Genomic DNA, 25020 nt, shown 5'->3' on the forward strand with positions numbered 1-25020 from the left:
ACACAAAATGCTCCTTTGCTGCTTTCAAGTGTTAATACTGGGGGCGTTCTCTCCATCTTCGTGAGCTGCTATGCTGAAGAGCAAGTCCTCCAGGTCAGAGCCTTCATGTCTTCTCCTGAAAAATGGCTTCCATTTTGAGTGACATAAATTGAGTACATTTAGGGAGGAGTCCATCTTATCGACTACACTCACCTTAAAAAGAAAAAAAAAAAAAGGCTTGATTTGTAGCTCCAAGTGGACTGGAACTTCTGATACTATCTATAAAAAAATAGGACCTGAGCCCTAACCGGTTTGGCTCAGTGGATAGAGCGTCGGCCTGCGGACTCAAGGGTCCCAGGTTCGATTCCGGTCAAGGGCATGTACCTTGGTTGTGGGCACATCCCCAGTAGGGAGTGTGCAGGAGGCAGCTGATAGATGTTTCTCTCTCATCGATGTTTCTAACTCTTTATCCCTCTCCCTTTCTCTCTGTAAAAAATCAATAAAGTAAAAAAATAGGACCTGAGGAAGTAAAGCATCATCACCATTTGACCGAGGTCAATTCCTTTTGATAAACACTAGAATTCTAACGTCCTAGGTATGCTCAATAGAATCCCAGCCTGCCTATTTAATTGGTACAGTACTTTTGATTCTCAAATAGGATTTCAGCCCTATGGCATTCATCACAAACTTCCCAGTGTAACAGGTTAGAAGGATCATTCAACTCTACCACTTTCTCCTTCCCAGCCATATGATCTTGTTACAAAAATTAAACTTGGGGCTTCAGTGTACTCCTTTGCAAAATGAAGACAGCAGCACCTAGTTCAAAGGAAGGTTATCATTTGTGCAAAGGGCTTAGCACACAATACACACACACCAGCCTCTCTAGAACCCCCCCACCCTACTGGGATGATACAAATCTTGGGTATCATTTAGTTTCAGGAACTCCAATGTGGACACATTCTATACAGATGAACAACTTTAAAGGAAACATGATGCTAACACTTCAAAGAGCACAGAAAAGGCCAATAGGTCAGTGTTCTAAGCACAGAACATACATGTTGTGAGCAGGAAACCAGGTTTCAAGGGAACTTCTCATTTCCTGCCATCTTTCTCCATGTCCCTCCTCGTCCTCCGTCATCCTTCTGCTCTATGAAATGCCTGTTTTTGTGCACTGTAACTACTGTATTTACTTGAAGAATTCCTCCTGGGACAGCTTGGAAACTCAGTCCTTTGTTCGCTTCTCGTATTGACACCATAACAAACAATGCCTGTTTCCAGGGAGATGTGCCTCCCCTGGCCAGCTAGCATGGTAGATACACTTTTTACTGAAAGGTCTTCACTGTCTTAACAAAGTCAGAAAAAGTAAAAAACTAGGTCACTAAAAAACAAGCACCCTTGATTTCCTGGATAAGCTTCTGCCTCACAGCCATGCTTAAAATGATATTTTGTTTTTTGTGTGTGATACCATCCAAGCATGAAGATATGAACTTTGGGTTCCAAAATGTGACTGGAGACAAAAGGGCCTCTAAGATTTCACGTTAAGGTCACACTAACATTGTACCAGAACCAAAGTAGGGAAAAAATAGAATTTTTCTCAGGGGGAAAATAACAAAAAACAAACCAACCCCAGTAGCTAAAATGCCCAGTGTTTACGAAGTGGCAGCACATGTCACCTTCAGGTGGGCTCTGCTGTCCTCATTTTAGATGAGAAAATGGGAACAGTGCCGTGACATAATGCCTAGGTCACATAAGAAGTGGAAGAGTTGGGGTTCAAATAAAGGCAGTCCAGCTGTCAGTACATGGTCATAATCACACTGCACTATATATACTATAATGGGAAGAGAATAAGCCGCTTTCTTGAACAAATGCCCTATTCAAAAAATATGCATATGGTTCAGATGGAAAAATTACAGACCAATCACCATCTGGCTGGAACCTTTAATATTTCCAAAATAAGCATCCTCGGTAACTTGATGTGGTTAGAATATTTTTTTCTGGATTACTGTAATAAATTCTTGTCAAAAACACCAATCATTTCAATAATTATACATACTCATTTCATTCATTAAGAACTTCCAAAAATAACTCTATTGTTCTCAAACATTTATAAATGTCACAAGAGAGTTAAGGAACAGTCTATGAAGGAGAGAAGGAAAATTCTGCTAGAGGACACTCTCAGGAAGCATTCTGCCCATTACAATTCTGACTGATGTACTCCATGAAGAAAGAGTAGCTTTGCTTTCCTTCTTTTAGTGCTTCATCTGAGAGGGAACACGAGAAATCAAGTCTCAGGAGAAAAACTGCCTTCATAGTGTAAACCACAAACAGGTTATTCTAATAAAGCTTCAAAAGTTGAAGAGGTGAAAAAAACAAGCATGTATTCTACTAAACATTTCAATAGCCCTAACCGGTTTGGCTCAGTGGATAGAGCGTCGGCCTGCTGAATGAAGGGTCCCGGGTTCGATTCCGGTCAAGGGCATGTACCCTGGTTGCGGGCACATCCCCAGTGGGGGGTGTGCAAGAGGCAGCTGATGGATGTTTCTCTCTCATCGATGTTTCTAACTCTCTATCCCTCTCCCTTCCTCTCTGTAAAAAAAAAAAATTGATAAAATATATTTAAACATTTCAATAAATATGCAAAATATTCAGCAATTGTTTGTATACTTTGAATATTTTATCCTGAGGAAGTATTTTAAGGAATATTTTGTTCTAGAATATTCAAAAATAAAGCACATACACGTATTTTATACCAGGAATTCTTTATGATTACATTCTGGTGTGTCCTAACAATGTCAAACAATGAGAAGCCAATATGGTCACATCTACGCTGGAAAGAGGCTTAAAAAGGAACAGCAGGCAATGATATTACCTACGCCTTTGTTTTGTGCTCAATGCTTTCGGTAAGTTCAGGAGACAAACGTTAAAGTGATCACTTGTTTCCAAATAGCAAGTCCTAAAGCCAGTAGTCAAAGGAAGGTTGCAGGTGACCCTTTATTTCTTTCTGGTCCCTTTACCAAATCTCCATGCCACTCATGACATTACTTGTTAATATTCTGCATTTCAAAATCTAAACAGGTAAACACAAGTTTGCTAATTTTTACTTAACAAAACAAAATTTAAGATAAAACACTTAAATTCTCAAACACAAACCTCAGTTTTCACGTTCATTAAAACATTTCAGAATTATTCAAAAATGAGAACTAAACACGTGTGTGCTTATCTGGCAGAGAACTACTGAATTTATTCTCCAGAAGAAAAAGCAGACCTGAAGGATCACATTACTGGGACATTTCAAACATGATGACAAGTTCTTATCTTCTAAACTTCAACAAAAGCTGCTTTAACAAACTATTTAATGAATACCTGCCCTATTAGACAAGCCAGGAACCTGATGCACTAACGATGTCAGAAGCGGAGTCACTTCATTTCTTTCTGCTGTTTCCAGTTGCTAGAATAGTGGCAACTCGCATAAATATATTTAATGTATCCATGTAGATTCCCAGCATCCTAGAAAAAAAAATAACACCCGTTTAAGTATGTAATTCTAATAACAATGATAAAAACTATTTCTTAATCTAGAAAAGAAGAAAAAGCAATACTGATTATTTATCTTAGGTATGTAAGATGGAAATTTTAAAACAAGATATGCCAACTAAGGAAGTCCTCGACAAGATAATAGTCAAGATTTTCTTCTGGCAGATTAATCTTTTAAATAGCAATGAGCAGTTTAAAAATCATTATTCTATCCTCTAACACTCTAAGTATAATATCTTGATGGGGGACATGGGGGGAGGGGAGGAATGGGTGCTAGACAATACGAATCAAAACAAAACCAAAGAAACACCTTTACAAAAATGTGTTAGACACAAGTCTGGCATTTTAAAATATAATATACCCTCTCCTTAAGGCCCTACTCCCCCTTCATCCTAAGAAACTGTTATGAATCTATAAGCATTATAGCAGCATTTTAAAAACCATCATTACAGTTTTAGTATTAAAAAAAGACAAATAAATTGAGTTGTATGAGTTCTTTATATATTTTGGATATTAACCCCTTGTTGGAACTGTTCTTTGCAAATATCATTCCCCATTCTATTCGTTGCCTTTTTGTTTTGTCAGCAGTTTCTTTTGCTGTGCAGAAGCTTTTTAGTTTGATATAGTCCCATTCATTTATTTTTGCCTTTCCTTCCCTTGCCTTTGGGGTCAAATTCCTAATATGTTCTCTATGACCAAGGTCTATAAATTTAGTACCCATGTCGTCTTCTATGTACTTTATTGTTTCAGATCTTGTATTTAAAAATATATTTTATTGATATTTTACAGAGAGGAAGGGAGAGGAATAGAGAGTTAGAAACATCGATGAGAGAGAAACATCGATCAGCTGCCTCCTGCACACCTCCCACTGGGGATGTGCCCGCAACCAAGGTACATGCCCTTGACCGGAATCGAACCCGGGACCCTTCAGTCCGCAGGCCGACGCTCTATCCACTGAGCTAAAACCGGTTTTGGCTCAGATCTTGTATTTAGATCTTAATCCACTCTGAATTAACTTTTGTACATGGGGACACGAGACAAAAAATCTAATTGAAAAATGGGCAAAGGATCTTAACAAACATCTCTCCCAAGAAGACATATAAGCAGCCAACAGATATATGAAAGAAGATTCAACTTCACTATTAGCGAAATGCAAATCCAAACTATAATGAGATACCACCTCACACCTGTTAGAATGGCTATTAACAACAAGACAAGTAATAACAAGTGTTGGAGAGGTTGTGAAGGAAAAGGAACCCTCATTCACTGCTGGTGGGAATGCAGTCACTATGCAAAACATTATAGCAATTCCTCAAAAAATTAAGAATAGTTACCATATGATGCAGCAACATCTACCTGAAAAACTCTGAAACATTTATTCACAAAGATATATGCACCCCTATGTTCCCTGCAGCATTATTCATGGTGGCCAAGACATGAAGACAACCAACGTGTCTTTTGGTAAAGATGTGGTACACAATAAGATTCTATTCAACCATAAGAAAAGGTGTAATACTGTGTGCGACAACATGGACAGACCTTGAGAATATCATGCTAAGCGAAATAAACCAGTCAGAAAAAGCTAAGAAACATGTGATTTCACTAATATGTGGGATATAAAACTGAAACTCAGAGACAGACAGACAATAGGATGGTGATTACCAGAGGGGGGCAGAAAGTAAAGGGGCCAAGTATATGGTGACGGAAGATGATTTGACTTTGCATGGTGGGCACACCACTCAATAAACAGATCATCCTATATAATAAAAGGCTAATATGCAAATCGACCGAACGGCGGCAAGACCGTGTGCTCCCACAGGGGGCATGCCACTCAGCCGGAAGCCAGACTCACAGGAAGTGGGCCTAAGCTGCTAGTCGGACATCCCCCGAGGGCTCCTGGACTGCGAGAGGATGCAGGCCGGGCTGAGGGACCACCCCCCCCCCAGAGTGCACGAATTTCATGCACCGGGCCTCTAGTGGATTATAAAAATATACACTTGAAGTCTATAATGATCTTATTAACCAGTATCACTCCAATAAATATAACTTAAAATAAAAGAAAAAGAAATTGCTGTAGCCCAGCTGCCATGGCTTAGTGGTTGAGTGTCAACCTATGAACCAGGAGGTCACTGTTACGATTCCCAGTCAGGGCCACATGCCCAGGTTGCCGGCTCAAACCCCCGGGGGTGGGAGGAAAGGGCATGTAAGAGGCAGCCTACCAATGATTCTCATCATTGATATTTCTCTCTCTCCCTTTGTCTCTGAAATCAATAAAAAAATATTAAAAAAAAAAATAAGTTACTTTAAAAATATGTGGTAACACCATGAAACTCAAGAAAATTGTTTAATAAAATAACCTACTTTGGTGGAGAAAAGGAAAAAAGCATTATTATATAACACTTAATACCAGTTAAATTTAAATATCTCCAAAATGAAATTTTCATACTAAGGTATTTCCAATTTTTAGTAAAAGTCTTTTTGATTAAACATTTCAAGTCAATTACTTACACTTTCCAATGAATACCCAACAAATACATCTTTTCTTTAGTTCTAAAGTCTGTTAAATATTAAAAGTAATTGACCAACAAGAACACCATAGGCTAATTATTCTGAATTAACTGAATACCTAAATATTACTTAGTTGCAATAGAATAAAATTTCTATGGATACACAGCTTACTAGAGAAAGAATAGACCAAACAGCAATAGAAATAGTAAAATTTGACAAAGCCATTGTTGTGGGTTGAAATCAAAAGGTATGTCCAAGTCCTAATCCTTGGTTATCTGTGAATGTGACCCTATTTGGGAACTGGATCTTTGCGAATATAATTAAGATGTGAGTTGAGATGAATACTGGAGTAGGGTGGGCCTTAATCATATATGACTTCCGTTCTCGTAAGAAGAGAAGTGACAGCAACAGACAGGGACAGGAAGAATGCCACGTGCAGACAGAGGTAGAGATCAGAGTGATGTATCTACAAATGGAATGCTGGCTCTGCCAAGACGGTAGGAGCGGCAAGGAACAGATTCTGCCACAGAGGCCTCTGAAGGTACCAACGCTGATGACACCTTGATTTGAGACTTCTAGCTTCTACAATTGTGAGAGAATACATTTCTCTTGTTTCAAACCACCCAGTTTGTACAGTTTGTTATGGCAGTCCTAAGAAACTAATCCTATCCTATATCATAAAGAGGTAATATGCAAATTGACCATCACACACAAAATGGGCGCCACAAGAAGGCCAGCAGGGGAGGGCAGTTGTGGGTGATCAGACCAGCAGGGGAGGGCAGTTAGAGGTGACCGGGCCGGCAAGGGAGGGCAGTTAGGGGTAACCAGGCCTGCAGGGGAGGGCAGTTGGGAGCGACCAGGCCTGCAGGGGAGGGCAGTTAGGGGCAATCGGGCCAGCAGGGGAGGGCGGTTAGGGGCAATCGGGCCGGTAGGGGAGCAGTTAGGCGTCGATCAGGCTGGTAGGCAGAAGTGGTTAGGGACAATCAGGTAGGCAGGCAGGCGAGTGGTTGGGAGCCAGCAGTCCTGGATTGTGAGAGGGATCCCAGATTGGAGAGGGTGCAAGCTGGGCCTAGGAACAACCCGCCCCCTCCCCCGTGCACGAATTTCGTGCACCAGGCCTCTAGTATAATCATAAAACAAAATAGGACAAAATAAAACAAATGTCTTTATATAACAAAGACATTAAAAGGCTACTTACGAATTGATGGGATCATATTTTTGAACTCCATATACTGGCACTATTTCTGCACGCTTGATGACTTTCTGCGTGTCATACAGAAGGAACATGCTGAAAAGAGCTAATCCACCATAAATTGCCACAGAGTACAGAGTGGCACCAGCCACAGTGGTAGGTGGAAGAAACATAGATCCTGAAATCAAAATGGGGAAAAAGGTTTTTTTTTAAAAAAGGGACTTTTCTCTAACTGAATATATAGTTAATGCTATTTTTAAAATTTTTCTTTGGTATACTGAACAGATAAAAAAAGCATCTCTGTTATAAGCACGGTCTGATTTTATATACATTCAATTCAAAACCCATGATACTCATTTCTGCAAAGGGTGGCTTACCCACATTACAGGAAGGCTCTTGCATCAGAGCAATGCTCATGTTCTGCAGACCAACTTTGCCATTTTAGATGCATTTGGTAAACCAATAGTAATGATTTGCTATGATGCCAAATAAGAAAATCCAGTCTAATTAGCACAGATCTTTTAAACAACTTTTAAAAATGACTAAATATTTTTCCTTCCAGTAGGAAACCTGAGTACCTAAGATGATTTTGGTACATCATGAACCAAGAACCAACTGTCAAAGCACAGTGGCTTACCCAGTGAGGACACAAAGACGAGGCCCAGGCCCACTCCCAGGGGTGCTCCCATGTTCAGAAACTTCTCACTGGGTGCACACATGGCCACAGTGGAGAGGCCACCTACGACGCCTGCCGTGTACCACGCAGCTCTGATTAGAAGAGGCCCCCCTAATATCGTCAGAGGAGCCACCACTGCGCCCATCACACCTGGAGAAAGCAAGTGGTTACTTTTTACTAAACAACCAAAGGGAAAATGCCACTTCTAACATGCCCTTTGAACCTATTTTACCTTATGTTAAACAGTACGATACAAAAAGCCTTCCCCTTATTTAGGTAACACTACCCCCAAAATCCTACAACCAAAACTTGGGGCTATCCAGATTCTAAAATCACAATAGCAGCATTATTCCTAGTCAAACAGCCACAAGTCACAAGTACAAACACTAACCTACATTTTTAGTGACTGTCAAATTCTGTGCTGTAGTTTAATTTTTTGGATTCAAACCCAACTTTAGTCTTAAACAAAGTACGATGAGAAAGTGAGTATATTATGCTAATCTTAAATGTAGCTCAGGGTTGAGTGTTGACCTATGAACCAGGAGGTCACAGTTCAATTCCCGGTCAGGGCACATGCCCAGGTTGCGGGCTCGATCCCCAGTAGGGGACATGCAGGAGGCAGCTGATCAATAGTTCTCTTTCATCATTGATGTTTCTTTCTCTTTCTCCCTCTCGCCTCCTCTCTAAAATCAATAAAAAATACGTATTTTTTTTAAAATGTAGAAACTTCAAGGACACTGCTGTTACACTGTGTAATAAGGAACGTAATCATAACTTGTAAAAAGTTATTTGTTGTCAGATATTTATAAACAGCCTCATAAAAATTACAGTGAAAGTTATCGATATAATTAACCAAGTAATTAGAATTCAACTGAAAAATCTTGCCCTAACCAGTTTGGCTCAGTGGTAAGACCCTTGGCCCTCAGACTGAAGGGTCCGGGTTCAATTCCTGGTATAGGCATGTACTTGGGTTGCAGGCCCGCATGTGCAGGAGGCTACCTATCAATGTGTCTCTCTCGCATCAATGTTTCTCGCCCCTCCCTGCTAACATCCTCTCTAAAAATCAATGGAAAAAATATCCTCAGGTGAGAATTAACCAAAAATAAGTAAATAAACAAATAAATCTTAGATAAGGCATTATTTCAATGGTGAGAACAAGTTACCCTTTTCTTAAACATTAAACTGGTTTAACTCATAGAATAGGCACAGAGCTGTCTTCATACTAAAATTTCAATACTAGTGTTTCTTTTGTGAGAATAACATTTCTAGGTCAAGTAGTAAGGTAATTAATTGTATTTCATGATGAATAACTTAAATATTTTTTGCTCTAGGAAAAGATGCTAAATAAAAATTCTGTATAATATTTCTGTTAGGATTTCCATCAGTTTTACATTTGATAGCAAATTTTTTTTAAAATATATTTTACTGATTTTTTACAGAGAGGAAGGAAGAGGGATAGAGAGTTAGAAACATCGATGAGAGAAACATCGATCAGCTGCCTCCTGCACACCCTCCACTGGGGATGCGCCCACAACCAAGGTACATGCCCTTGACCGGAGTCGAACCTGGGACCTTCAGTCCGCAGGCCGACACTCTATCCACTGAGCCAAACCGGTTTTGGCTGATAGCAAAATTTTTATCAAAACTTTTAAATAGACCATTCAGAGATTTTTCAATGACACTTTCTGATAAAAATCTGAGTTATAGCTGTTTGCTGCTTAAGGACAAATCAATTATAAAACTAACAAGGATAGCGCATTATTATTGTGAATGAAAACTGGCATTCAGCAAATTGGTTCAACCACTGTAGAAAACAAGTGTGGAGGTTCTTCAAAAAAATTATTGCCAGAACTACCATATGATCCAGCAATCCCACTTCTGGGTTTATATCAAAAGAAATTAAAATCAGGATCTCAGAGAAATAGCTACATTTCCATATTCATTGCAGCATTATTCACAATAATCAAGATTTAAAAACCTAGGTGTCCATCAATGGATAAATGGGTAAAAACATATATATAGATATATACAATGGAATATTATTCAGTCATAAAAAATAAAATTTTGCCATTTTTGTCAACATACATGGACCTTGAAAGCAATATGCGAAGTGAAATAAGTCAGACAGAGAAAGAAAAATACCGTATTATCTCACTTATATGTGGAATCCAAGAGTCAAACTCAGAGAAACAGAGATTATACTGGTGGTTACCAGGTGTTTGCGGGGTTTGGGGGGGCGGGGGGCAGGAGAAATGGGGGAAGTGGGGAGATATTGGTCAAAAATATGAACTTCCAGTTCTAAGATTAACAAGTTTGAGGATTTAATGTACAGCATGGTGACATTAAAATAAACAAATGGAGACTAGATGTGAACGTTCCCTGGGCAGACAAAACCAGTTTAGTCATAAAAACAAAGCACAATTTAGTTTATTTTATAAGATTAACCTGACCTAGGTCATTTCTTGCTTATGCCTCTGGAAGTTATTAACAAAATGTGAACTGTTTCCCAAGGTTGATATGAGGTAACCGCAGAAAATTCTATTATAACCAATCCCTGTGAAGAACGAACAGCCACTGCTTTCTCACTATATAAGTTGCTTTATAATAATACTAGAGGCCTTGTGCATGAAATTCGTGCCCTCGGGGGATGTCCAAATGATGGCTTAGGCCCGCTCCCCACGTAAGTCGGATTTTCTAAGCACTGCTGCAGAGGCGGGAGAGGCCCCCACCACAGTCCCTGTGCTTGCCAGCCATGAGCCTGGCTCAGGGCTTCTGCCTGAGTGGCATTCCCCGTGGGAGCACACTGACCAGCAGGGGGCAGCTCCTGCATTGAGCGTCTGCCCCCTGGGGGTCAGCACACGTCATAGCGACCAGTTGTTCCACTATCCAGTCAATTTGCATATTAGCCTTTTATTATATAGGACTAGAGGCCCAGTGCACAAAATTCGTGCACGGGAGGGGGGTGTCCCTCAGCCTGGCCTGCACCCTCTCCAATCTGGGACCCCTCGGGGGATATCCAACTGCCGGCAGTCAGGCATCCCTCTCACAATCTGGGACTTCTGGCTCCTAACCGCTTCTGCCTGCCAGCCTGATCGCCCCATAACCGCTCCCCTGCTGGCCTGGTTGACACCTAACTGCTCCCCTGCTGGCCCAATCGCCCCCAACTGCCCTCCCCTGCCGGCCTGATCTCGCCCCCAACTGCCCTCCCCTGCAGGCCTGGTCGCCCCCAACTGCCCTCCCCTGCAGGCCTGGTCGCCCCCAACTGCCCTCCCCTGCAGGCCTGGTCAGCTCCAACAGCCCTCCCCTGCAGGCCTGGTCGCCCCCAACTGCCCTCCCCTGCAGGCCTGGTCACCTCCAACTGTCCTCCCCTGCTTGCCTGGTTGCCCCCAACTGCCCTCCCCTGCCAGCCTGGTCGCCCACAACTGCCCTCACCTGCCGACCATCTTGTGATGATGTGAGGGCGTCACGCGAGGGCACAAGGACCACATAGGCTTTTATTAGTATAGATACCTGAGCCTCATTCCATATTTCTGGTTAAGTGCTCCCAGTTTGCAGACTGTCATTTTGGTGTGTGTACTATTAACTTTTACTAATTACTATTTCAGTAATTCACTGATTTTACTTGTTCTGAATTTTTGACAGAGATTATAGCTAATAATACTGCATCATACACTTGAATGTTGCTAAGAAAGTAAATCTTAAATATTCCCACTAGAAAAAAAGAAATGGCAAATATGGGGTGGAGGTGTTATTTAATGCCATGGTGGTAATAATTCTGCAATGCATACATGTATCAAATCAACATGTTGCAAACCTTCAACTTATACAATATTATGTGTCAATTACATCTCAATAAAGTTGGGGGAATAACACAATTAGAATAGTTTTTCAATGAGCATTTCAGTAATGCCTGCTAAGTATCACTTGGTCCTGACTGAGACCACTGGTGTACTAAACATCTGGATAAAAAATGTCAGCTTTGATGTCCTTTTGATGCTGAGTAGTTGTCCTTGAATCATCCAAACCCTCTCTGGGTCCCATCTCAATCATGCCAGTGAATAATAAATGGGCATAGTGCAGGACTTGAAAAAACAAAGTTGGAGTGCCAATCTTGACTTTGGTGCTTCCTGGTGTGTGTCTCACCCAGCCTCAGTTTCCTCAATTATACAATATGAATATGCTAGTATCTACCCAGCTTCCTAAGATGTTTATGAAGAATAAAATAAATTTTGAGCCACAACAATTAAAACAAAAAAGAAATTGGCCATCATACTGTGCAGCCCTGGGTTAACATAGCAGGCCTAGGGCTGTCTTTACAAAGGCCTGCTTGCCAGGTTAGTCCTGCCTCTTATCTGAGAACCTGGTACTTGGACAGCTCTCTAACTGACAACGTTAGGCTACTGGTGCAAACACTTGAGTTATGCTAAAGACCTGCTTTCCTTCAGGGAGTCTGGTTTGGTTTTTTTGTTTTTGTGGTTAATCCTCACCTGAAGATATTTTTACATTGACTTTTTTTTTTTTTTTTTTTTAATAGAGTGGAAAGGAGGACAGAGGGGAGAGAGAAAGGGAGAAAGAAACATCAATGTGAGAGAGACACATTGATTGGTTGCCTCCCACACGTGCCCTGACTGGGCCTAGGGATCTAAGGATTGAACCTGAACCCAGGTACATGCCCTTGATCGGAAATCAAAACTGTGACCCTTGGTGTGCAGGCTGACACTCCAATCACTGAGCACACCAGCCAAGGCAGGGAGTCTGGTTTTTGATAGTTGCTAGGAGGTTGCCTACATGATTAGCTTTCAATAAAAACCTTGGGCCTGGCCTGCCTGGCTCAGTGGTTGAGTTGATCAACCTATGAACCAGGAGGTGACAGTTTGATTCCTGGTCAGGGCACAGGTCTGGGTTTTGGGCTTAATTCCCAGTGTGGGGCATGCAGGAGACAGCCAATCAGTGATTCTCTCTCATCATTGATATTTCTATCTCTCCCTCTCCCGTTCTCTCTGAAATCAATAAATATATATTTACAAATAAATAAACTAAAATTAAAACCTTGGACACTGAGTCTCTACTGGCTTCCCTGGGCAGAAAAACTACACGTTGCTCCTCTTTCCTCATTCTTGGTGTGCCCCCACAGGAAGGAGAGCATTGAAAGATTGTGTATTTCTCCAACTCCAGACTCTGCCTGTATCTTTTCCCCCACAGGAAGGAGAGCATTGAAAGATTGTGTATTGCCAAAACCGGTTTGGCTCAGTGAATAGAGCGTCGGCCTGCGGACTAAAAGGTCCCGGGTTCGATTCCGGTCAAGGGCATGTACCTTGGTTGCGGGCACATCCCCAGTGGGAGGTGTGCAGGAGGCAGCTGATCGATATTTCTCTCTCATCGATGTTTCTAGCTCTCTATTCCTCTCCCTTCCTCTCTGTAAAATATCAATAAAATATATTTTAAAAAAAAAGAAAGATTGTGTATTTTTCCATCCAGACTCTGCCTGTATCTTTTACCCTTGCTGATTCAGTTGTGCATCCTTTCATTGTAATAAACCTCACCTCTGAATACTAATCAATTGCTGAGTGAATTAGTGGTCTTAAGGACCCCACTCCCACAACACACATAAAATACTAACCCAAGTAATTTATATGCTACAATGACATCAGATTAAAAGGGGTTTTATAAGCAAAGCAGGTAGAAATGCTTAATTCAATTCAACAGGTGACTTAAGAGACTAAGGATAGAGGGGAGAGGGAGAGAGAGTTAGAGGGGAGAGAGGAAGAAATCAATGAGAATCACTGATTGGCTGCCTCCTGCCTATTTATCAGAGATAAAAAGACACTAACCCTGTTTTCTCAAAGAACTCATTGTCTAAAATGGGAAACAGGTGCAAAACTACTCAGTAGCCAAGAGATTTAGAAACATAAATGTAAATGTGAAAATTCAGATGGCGAGAATTTTGGTGATTCAATGAAAGTCTTATTAACAAATGCACATTCTATTATTCTAAATATTTTTTTTTCTTAAAAGCAAGTCATTGGTAATAGAAGAAAAGGGACCATCTCCCTCCCAACCAGTGATTTGTCCTGCAAATCTCCAGGGAGAACATCTATGATTGAATAACCTAACACCCAAGAGACTTGAAAACAAGGTTGGGAAATCATGCCGTCTCATAGTTACCAAAATAAAGATAGCATATGAATAACATAAATGACATATTTCACCCCAAGTTGTTACTGAGTGCCAAAAACCTGGTTTCCATTTACTAACCATGCTAGAACACTTCTGAGTCCGTCTCCCTGAAGTTTCAGGGAAATGCTTATAAAATGTCTTGTATTGCGGTAGAGAACATGCACCAAAGAAGCATTTTTGTTTCTCGGTCTGGTTGGTTCTTTATTCAACCTAGAAACAAACTATGCCAGGAAACTTGTAGAAAAGTTCGTCTGAACTTTCAAATATTTGTCTTGCAACAATTAAGAAAAAATCCACAGCATATACCTACAAGGATATGAAAACTGCTCTGCAATAGCAGGGCTGACAGCCTTTGCCCTGCCCAATGTTACCTTGTGCCAAGAACTGTCCTAAACGCATCAGACGCAAACATGTATTTCCAAACATTTTTTTGACTGCTTTCTTGAAATACTGCACTGCAAAAACCTCCTCTCCTACTCTGTCACATGTCTTATCTCCGTCTTCTTTTCACCATTTTAATTTTTTTAAAGATACACAATATAAACAATTCTTAAGTGATGGGTATCAGGTCTGAAATCCTCCTGGTATTAGATGAAACACAAAAAAGAAAATCTCTGCATGTACTAGACCAGTGGTCAGCAAACTCATTAGTCAACAGAGCCAAATATCAACAGTACAACGATTGAAATTTCTTTTGAGAGCCAAATTTTTTAAACTTAAAACTATATAGATAGGTACATTGTTATTAACTTATTCAGGGTACTCCTAAGCTGGCCTTTGCTAAAAACTCAAGGGGCCAAAGAGCCGCATGTGGCTTGTGAGCCGCAGTTTGCCGACCACTGTACTAGACTATACAGGAGGCAAGGGTAGTACTGGGGATGTCCATGGTCTTAGTATATAAACAGTAGTAAGTAGAAAATTACAAGTGTTTTCTAAACATAAAGCTTAACTAAATTATGTACAAAGCATGTGATTGTGAAAAGCCACCTAAAAGGTAGTATTCAAGATTTATTTAATAACAACTGAAAACTAGAACATACCAGAATGCAGTAACCAAGCAAGATGCTTTGAGCCTGGGCTCCGGTCATAAGGTATTGATTGTACCAGCATTCCAGCTCCAATCATGGCTGCAAAGGTTGCACCAATTGTCTGAAAGAACACATATTACTAAGAAAAATCTTTCCTTATACAACAACAAAGTAGAAGCACACAAGTTCTAATTTTCAGTTAGTCTTTCCAAGAAACCATGTTTTCCCAACACATTAAAGGCCTTTATTTCCATTTGGCCAAGTTACAAGAGCGCCAGCGCCCTTAAATTTGCAGACAGTTTTAAGTGAATGAGTTAAGCTTTGAATAATAACGTCATCTTTTAAAAACTTTATTCTTTTTAGACATAGGTTTCACAAAATCTCTTTAAAAGTCCCAGAATTATTATCTTAAATTACATTTTAGCATAGCACTAATAGCATTTAAAAATATTAGTCAAGATATAACAATTAAAATATATACATCACACTTGCTAAAAGAAACCTGAAAAAATAAAAGCACATGGAAAAGAGGAGAAATAAGACTGTTTCTTTCCTTCAAACTTTCTGGCTGACTTGGTCCTCTTCCCTTTCTTTGCCTTAGATTTTCATTGTTATGACTTGTAAAGATTCCTTGTGTATATAACAAGAAAGAAATATAGGCAATGGAAGAAAGATGATAACAAATATCCAGGAAATTTAAAGGAAAAACTGTAAACTTGTAGCTTTTGGACAGAATCAGGTAGCAGGTATTTTATATGGCCAATTACTAAAAAAAAACACAAACAAACAAAAAAAACTGTAACTGAATGCAAATGCTTCTGGTTGGGAAGGCTTTTCTCCAGATGCTAAGAATCCTGTGCGATGCTCCAGACCTGCCTCATCTGCACTGTCTGTCTGACACACAGGCACCTGCTACTTTCATTCACATTAAACAGAAAAACATGCTGAGTTCTATTCTACCATTTTCCAGTGCACAATTACTAAAAACTACTTCATACATCTCTGTGCAAAGCATTTTCAGGTTATTTATCACAATTACATTTTTTCTTTTAAGGTCCTTCATGATCCAATTACATTTTTTGCCTTTCAGCTTTCCAGTCTCCACTCCAGCTGCACAGAACTAGTAGGGCTACAAACATGCCTCAGGCTCATGCCTCTTTAATTCTGTTCATTGTGCCTAAGAACTTTTTCCTGTTTGACTTACTTCAGAACTTCCTCTTTGTCTGGGAAGGTTTATGGTGGGGTCCACTTGCTGCCAAGAGGTGTCAGATTACTCTCCTCTGTCCCAAAGACACTTAGTATAGTGATCAGTGTCTACAGACATGTCACACCCACCCCTCAAAAAAAAAAAAAATATCTTCACCACTGTAGCATCTGTCTTGCTTCCTAAACTTTTACTTAAGTACGAGAGTAAAAGCACATGAGAGTGATCTAATGCCCACAGGGAGTTGAGAATATAGCCCATGCACAAAACTTCTTTAACGTCTCATTTTAGGGGCTAATCTCCTTTGCGTATTTTGATCTTCCTCATATAGCCATGCTTGCTTAATTACAAAAAGCACTATTGTAAATTACGTACTACAGATTAAACTAACATTCCTGGTGAGAATGCACATGCTTATTCTGTGTCTTCTAGAACCTGTAGGCTAGGCAATCCATGACACCCATCTGAGAAGTAATATCCTAAGAATACTTACTGTCCACATGGCTATGCTACTGTAAGTGTTTTTCCTTTTGGAATGTACAATACTGTGGAAATATTACAGATTTGGAGGTTAGATGGGTTTGCGCTACCTGTGGAGAACTGGTTTGCCATGGGACATCTCTAAGTATTACATAGACTCTCCCATCTTCCCTTCCCGTCCAGCCTCACACTCATTGTTCTAGTTCACACTCTTATCATCAGATCTTGCAAAGGCAGAGCTAGTACACCAGCTCTTCCACACTAGTTCTCCATACTCCAATACCCATCAGCCTTTTGCTGTTCCAGTTCTCTGCAATGGCCTCTCACTGCTTAGGCACTCCTCTCAGCTTGCCAATCACACAGCCCCTTTCTGTCTTCTTCACACTCCAGCCCTCAAATATGCTAAGGAATTGTAAAGGCACTTTTAATGACTGCTTTCTTTGCTCATGCTGTTTTGCAAACTTGGACTACCCTTGTACTCTCCTAAAATAAGAAATGACAGGCGCCGAAACCGGTTTGGCTCAGTGGATAGAGCGTCGGCCTGCGGACTCAAGGGTCCCGGGTTCGATTCCAGTCAAGGGCATGTACATTGGTTGCGGGCACATCCTTGGTGGGAGGTGTGCAGGAGGCAGCTGATCGATGTTTCTCTCTCATCGATGTTTCTAGCTCTCTATCCCTCTCCCTTCCTCTCTCTAAAATATCAATAAAATATATTTTAAAAAAAGAAATGACAGGCCCTGATGAGATAAAACTGTCCTTCATGGAATTTCCCTACTAGTCCAAGACAAAAATAATCTTTCAACTGATTTTAAACTTTCTACTTCTTATTGTATATTCTTTACCACTTACTCTAGTTTATCTCTTCAACCAGAGAGCAGAAAAATAGTCACCACACTTGAAATCAGTTTTTGGTATCTAGTAAAGTAACAAATGCACAAGAAACACTCATTCAATATAGGGTCAAGAAAACTCAGAATAGTTGTAGCACTATTCTACTCTTAATAGCAGGGGTCCTCAAACTTTTTAAACAGGGGGCCAGTTCACTGTCCCTCAGACCGTTGGAGGGCCGGACTATAGTTTAAAAAAAAAAACTATGAACAAATTCCTATGCGCACTGCGGGCCCAGGACGAGTCGGCTGCTAAGCAAGACAGGCAGCAGCACCCGGAGGCCGGATAAATGTCCTCGGCGGGCCGCATGTGGCCCGCAGGCTGTAGTTTGAGGATGCCTGCTTAATAGTATAGAACGTTAGGTTTTTGTGATATGCATTTCCCACTGACCTCTAAGATGGTTTGGAATCCCACTTTATTTTAGTAAGTTGCTATAAGATATGCAAAATACAGGCAGTTTGGTAGATATTTATCTGCTAGATAAATAGGACATTCCTATAAGTTTGGTTTCCAACCCCTTTGCCACTATAAAATACATATCCAACAAAGAATAGCTGACGTACTTCACTGTGTACTTCTTACTCTATCTCAGCTGCACTACTAATTTCCTGTATTATTTGAACGAAAACCTGTTAAATTTAGTAAGGTATTCTTTCCCTTTAACACCCATCCCAATATTTTTTGTCTAATCTTTTGATTCGTAGTGGAAAAGGTAAACAAAAACAAGCTGACTTACAACCCAAGAGCCTCTCATCATGAAGTTCATGAGAACAGGAGTTCTGCTCACTGCCAGGGCTGACAAGGCTGTTAAACCAATGCTTCCTGCTAAGTACATGTAGGTAGAATGAATTCTATCCTTCACATACTGAGGCCAAATTCTGTAAAAAAAAGAAAATGTTAATTTATAAGATTCTGAATGTGAATTTTGGTTGAATCAGATTAGCTGGGAGGTCTTGGGAAATATGTTACTGCTCTAAATCCTATTCACCTCATTTATCACGGAAATGATGCATACACTGAAGTTACCATAAAACGTAAATGATAAAAAACATATAAAGCGGGGGGGGGGGGGGGGGTAATGGGTGGAGGTGGAAGAGGGCCTAGAGGGGATAAATGGTGATAGAAATTTTTGAAAAAATTAAAATAAAAAAACACAAAAAAAAGAATGAGATATATGCATTCTACAAAATGCTGAACTTCAAAAACATTGTGCTAAGTGAAAGAATCCAGGCCCAAAGGACCACACACAGCATGATTTTATTCTGACTACATGTCCAAAAAAGGTAAATCTACAAAGACAAAAGGTGGATTAATGGTTTCCTGGGACTGGGGATGGAAGGGTTACAATTAAGCATAAGGGATCTTTTCGAGGTGATGGGAATGTTCTAAAATAGCTGTGGTGATAGTTGAACCTCTATACATTCAAGAATCACTGAATTGTATACTCATAATGGGTGAACTTATATAAATTATGCCTTAATAAATCTGCTTAAAAAATAAACACAACCATAGTAATACTAATAAAAGACATAAGCATTTGGCTCATATACAAAGCGACACATTTTCTCCTTACCTGAATACATATAACCTTGGAAAAAGAATTTTATTTAGGTTTGAATAAATACAGGTCATGGAAACAAGAGATTCTATCTGTATTCATTTTTCTCCTACACAAGTAGAAGACTTGACATAAAACATTCCCGAAGTGGCCAAAGGTAAGAATGAGAAGAAAACTGGAGCCTTTAAGGCTAGAACTATTAGGGAACAATTTACTTACACAGCCTTTTCAATTGCTCCAATCTCATTAGACATTCCCAAGCCATAGTAGCACAATGCACCAAGGCCAACAGCAGCCCCTCCAGCAATAAACCATCTTCCCATCTGATCTACTGCAGAACACAGGAGGAAATGGAGGTTAACACTGTCATGTTTTAACTAAATTAAAATGTTGGCAGTAAGCCCTTCCCCATACTTATAGAGTAAATGAGGAAAATCAAATTATACACCATACTTCCTTGTAATAGCTATAATTAGTATATATAGAAATGGCCTTAGAATTAGGGGACTAGTAAGAACACTGCTGAAACATAGGTGTAAAAATTAGCACAAAAAGGATCAGACTTGGTTAACCTTTCATCTCACTCCAGCAAAATTAGAGGCAATGTATCCGTAGATGTGGGAAGCCTTCTGTGATACGTTATTTTACTCATAAGAGTTTGGAGTGTGTTCTCATGACAACTAGAAAGCAAAGATGAGAAAGAGGCCTGGCTGGGAAGCTCAGTTGGTTAGAGTGTTGACCCTTGTTCAGGGCACATACAAGAATCAACCAATGAGTGCATATAAAGTAGAACAAATTGAGGTGGTTTTTTTTTCCTCTCTCTCCCCCTTCCTCCCTCTCTCTAAAATCAATCAAGCAATAAAATAATTTTTTTAAATATAAGAAAGAAATGATAAGAGTTAGATCACATTGTGTCTAAAGTGACAGTAGCAAAGATGGTGCTTTATGTGGAGTTAAGGAAAAATGTGAACCATGTTTATGCCACTGAATTAAGGGAGAGGGTGCTTTTGCTTTTAATATTGAGAAAGAAACAACTTATCAACTCTAACTGGATAAAGGTATTCATGAAGACCAGCTTACTCCCTTTAGTCTAAATTTGTTCACAAATGTTACTATTCCACGGCCATAGGATTCATATAATTTGGTTTCTAGGGCCAATTTACTGATCAGAAATACCCGAAGGGATACAAATTAGGGCTGTCTCCCACATAATATATTGACATTTTGCAAGGTTAAGGAACCTTGGCTGGCTTTGGGTAGATTAACAATCTAGTTTCTGAACTTGCAAAGCTGATTTTCAAACTGTGAACTGAAGGTACAGTTTCTGAGAAGCCTCTAGGGCAGCCAGTTAATAGGACCCTCCCTGAACACTAGGCTTTTATTAAGATCTGGTTAGGCACCTACTTTTAAATATTTTTTCCATTGACGGTTCCAATGCTGCTTCCTTGAGTTCTTGTCCGGTTTTCCCACGCCGGATCCCAATTCTTGTCTTGGTGGCATATTCCTGATACACATGAAAACAAAGACATACACCACCCACAACAAAACAGAACATTAACGATAAAACAGGATCTTGTTACACTAGAAAACTATATAAAGTTGTTACTTTATATGCATGTACTTTCACTATGAAAGTACGGTAGCCAATTTAAATGTTAAATGGAGACCCCATTGTATTTGTACTCTATCTTCAAAGTGACTTGCTAATTCTTTATAACGTAACTTCTTAAAGTTTCAGAATTTATATTTCATAAACTACAGACTTTATTAGTTACATTTTTTTTCCATCTGGAAAATGGGCTCAATAGTTTCTTTCCTTAACACAAAGCCAAAGGAATGACTACTACCTCCATTTTAGCTCCTTTTCAACAGTGAAACTATTTAAAAGGTAAAATCTCTTCTAGATTCTGTATATGTCCTTATCTACCTCCCGTTTCAAAATGTATACTTCTCTGAATGCCAGGAGGATTCTATTATCTAAGGAAATGGCTTTCTCTCTTACCTGACCAATTTTACTATTTCCTAAACGAAAGTTGAAATGACATATCCTATCCTAGCTAATAAAAGAATATGCAAATTGACCATCACTCCAACACACAAGATGGCCACCACAAGATGGCCAGCAGGGGAAGGCAGTTGGGAGGGACCAGGCCTGCAAGGGAGGGCAGTTGGGGGCAATCAAGCCTGCAGGGGAGGGCTGTTAGGCCTGCAGGGGAAGGCAGTTAGGGGCAATTAGGGGCAATCAGGCTGGCAGGGGAGTGGTTAGGAGGTGATCAGGCTGGCAGGCAGAAGCAGTTAGGGGCAATCAGGGGCGAGCAGTTGGGAGTCAGCAGTCCTGGGTAATATTCCCAGGGTAAGTTTTTCACTATAGGCTCCATGATCTCTATGCTACACCATAGCTCTCATCCCTCACTAGTTATTTTAATGAGAAACCAAGAGCTGTAAAAAATGAAAAAGTTCTAGTTCCTTTTCTCTTTCACATGAGATGAAGATGGAACAGAAAGATACAAAACTAATGGGGAGAAAGAGCTAATCTGGGACATTTTCAGGGCTAGCTGTTCCAGTAAATGACTAATGGTGGAGCAGAGAGCTGGATGGGGAGCAGAGAGCCAGCCCTAGAGGCATCCAGGTGATCTTTACCCTGCTGGGGGCTAAGGGCCAGGGATCCTTCCTGATGGGGCCCCTCAGCACAGGGGCGGCCTTGGTGGAAAGGCCCAGGCGGAAGGCCCTGGGCGGCAGCGTCCGGAGACACACGAGCCTCGCGGCCAGCATGGTGCTGCGCCAGGCTCCCCGGCAGGTCGCAGGTGCTGGAGAGACAAAGACAGAAACCACCGTGAGCCGGGGAGGAAGGGCAGGGGTCCAGAGACAAGAAGGGGCCAATCATCTTTTGCTGAAAAGAGGGACTAAAGTGAGCTTTTAAAATGTTAAACTTCTACTTGTCCCTTGTTAATTCAGGAAATTCATCCTACAAAACCAGGAAGAGACAAGTACCTCTTCAAGGTCATACTGCATTGCAAGGTTATAAGACATTAATAGAAACCAAATATTTCTGCCAAACATGCCAAAAATTATTTCTCTTCCAATATGATGTAAAATTTTCAAGTTATTGAAACCACCTGGGATGCACCTTTAAGTGTAGATTCCTGAGTCTCACTCTGCTGGTCCTAATGATTCAACCTCCAGGGTGGGACGCAGGAATATGTGTTTTTAACCTGCACCCCAAAGCTCGTAACTCTCGCTAAAAACGCCCATCTCAGAGTCTGTCCCGCTCTGCCCCCAGCCCTGCGTCCACGGGGTTACACGAGCGGGCACGGCCCTGGGAACCCCGAGTTCCAGCACTGTCAGCCTAGCACCAGCCCCGCCTGCACTCGCGGGGACGTTCTCGGGCTCCGCACCGACCCGAGGCCCGGCTCGCGGGGCTCTGTCCCCAGGACGGGCGGCTGCCTGCGCTGCAGCGAGAGGGGCCCCGGGAGTTGGACCTGGGACTCGGATCCTGGCCCTAAAGGCGCCCAAGAGGGCGCCCCAGCCTCGGGCCGCTACGAGCGCCCGCGGGAGCCTCGCCCCGTCCACGCACCCAACACCGCCGCGGGCACCCCCTACTCTGCGGGGCGGCGGGGTGACTCAGCACTCGCCGAGCAGGGAGGAGAGGCAGCGAGGGCGAGCCCTGTAGGCCCAGGCCCCGCGCCGCCCGGGCCACAGGTCACCGCCGGCGGCACAGGCGACGCGCCGCGGGCTGTGACGCAGCCGCCGCCGTCGCGCCCCCAGTGGACCCGGCGCCCCCAGCGGACCCGGACTCTGTGAGCGCGGCGACCTCGGGTGCCCAGAGCGGGGAACCGCACCTCAGCTCCGGGTCACTTCAACCTCACGGCCCCTCCGGCAGCGAAACGCAGGCGCGCAACTCAGCCCGTCCACCCGCCTCCGCCGTCGGCGCGCGCAGCTCCCCTGCTCACGGCGTGACGTAACGTCCGGAGAAGTGGCCGCACTACAGACAGCCAATCCCAGGACGATCTGCGACAGAGGGGCGGGCACCAGGGCCGAGGGTGTCTGGGCCGAGGGGCGGGGTCAGTGCGAGGTGGTTGAGAAGGAATAGCGTACGTCCCAGTCCGGTGGGCAGAGCTCTGTTTTTGTCTTAACGGTTTTCCTTGCAGCGGTTACAAAAATTATTCAACATGTGCAAGACGTGGAGTGAGAATTAAAAGTTATTCTACCTCCAGATCCTTTGCTCTTGTCGCCTTTTGTGCCTCCTCAAGAAAGTATAAACAGTATGTCAAAGGTGACGGTTTCTGACGGGAGCCAACTGGCTCCTTGGGTTTGATGCCTAAGGTTAGCGCCTGAAATCTCGAAAGTATCTAAGTTACAGGAGGTTGGAGAGGGAGCTGGCCGGGTTTCAGGAGTTTTTTTCGTTGCTGCGTGGCCTGCACACTGCACGTTTCACGCTGCAGTATATACTTGCATGATAGGGCAGATGCCGCAGGGTTTGCCTCTGGTCCAGGTGGTTCCGAGGACTGACCAGATATTTTTGTGCCAGCACCTCTCACAGACACAAGAGGTGCTATGGGACAGCCCCTAAGTCAGAGGGAGAGGGCTGTCCCCAACTCAATTACTGTCATACTCCTAAGAGTACATTCAAATGAGTAATAATCACATTGTCTTAAAGTGAATTTATTTTAAAAATTAAAGCATGCACATTTATTAGAGAAGCAAGGCAAGCAAACCTATCCATCTGGCTTATGAAGCGCAGACGGGCGCTCAGCTAATCTGAAGAGCAGGTTGGGTGAGTCCGAGGTGTTATGTACCCTCCTGGCTATAGGTTTCAGAATTGCCCTGCTGCATATGTGGGTGCCGATTAATTCTCAAGGTTCCTTTTTACTTTGTTGTGGACTTCCCAGGACACATGAGAAGCACCTGGCAGCTTTATCTTGTCAAGCCTTGAGGATGCTGGCTTCTCTGCTTAGTAAAAGAAACGGCTGTTTCTCCTTTCTCCTTCCCCCTCCTTGCCTGCATTCTCTCCTGAGGGAGGCTTTAACCATTTGGTCTCAAAGATAATGGCTTGTTATTTGCAGGCCAGCTGCAAATTACCCTCACTGTTTGGCCTTGTATCAACTTTCCTGTCTCAGTTTCCCTATTCCACTAGCCCTAAAATTTTCCTAGCTTCTCACTTCCCTGTAACATTTTTATTGCACATAATTTGTAGTGAAAAGCTATTTCTCCTATTTAATGGAGGTTTTTTGTTTTTGTTTTCTTTCAATCTTTTAGTCATTAAATATTTACTGAGGCTGTAACAGAGTGAAATGCTCCTCTCTCCGATGGCCTTCAGACTAATAGATCCTGCAATGATGTTAATCAACTATAGGAATTCTGTTTGAGGCTTGAGCAACCCCTTGTCAGCAAAGAGGTGGAGAAATATGCATAAAGTAATTATTTTTTTCAAAGATTTACTAGGTGTACCGATTAATAATGCAGATTTTGTAATCAAAGAAAACACGATAATGTCAAGAGAAACATCAACAGTGCTTTGTTCCATCTCTAGCTACACATTTCCCCCATCTTTCAGGTAATTTGTAGATAGCGTCCCAATAGAACTTTTCTTGTTTTGAGGCAAACCATTCAGAGACCCAATTTTCCACTTCTTCGTATGTTTTGAAGTGCTGCTCAGTGAAAGGGTTAAAGAGAATAAAATGGGGCAAAGAAAGACTTACTGTGCTGAGCAGAGATACTCCAGAAAGCCTGCAGCCTTGAGCACAGCACAGCTCACGTCACCAGGAGACACCGCGCTTGGGAGGAACCAAGGACAGA

At 41.8% G+C, this 25020-nt stretch overlaps 1 protein-coding gene across 2 annotated transcripts; it reads right to left on the reverse strand.

Moving 5' to 3' along the window:
* Nucleotides 1–1903: 1903 nt before the first annotated feature.
* On the reverse strand, nt 1904–23200 carry GHITM (growth hormone inducible transmembrane protein). Of its 2 annotated transcripts, none has more exons than XM_080642874.1 (9): nt 23064–23200; nt 21865–22031; nt 20629–20728; nt 19444–19555; nt 18403–18544; nt 15107–15215; nt 7851–8039; nt 7220–7391; nt 1904–3486 (listed from the first exon to the last, which is right to left on the reverse strand). In XM_080642874.1, the coding sequence occupies exons 2-9, from the start codon at nt 21994–21996 to the stop codon at nt 3402–3404; spliced, it is 1041 nt and encodes a 346-aa protein (XP_080499000.1). In that variant the 5' UTR covers nt 21997–22031; nt 23064–23200; the 3' UTR covers nt 1904–3401. The 2 variants fall into 2 exon arrangements, with proteins under 2 accessions (XP_080499000.1, XP_080499001.1); XM_080642875.1 differs by having other exon boundaries at nt 22799–23137.
* Between the last annotated feature and the right edge of the window lie 1820 nt (nt 23201–25020).

This window comes from Plecotus auritus, assembly GCF_963455305.1.
Source record: "Plecotus auritus genome assembly, chromosome: 9".
NCBI lineage: Eukaryota > Metazoa > Chordata > Mammalia > Chiroptera > Vespertilionidae > Plecotus > Plecotus auritus.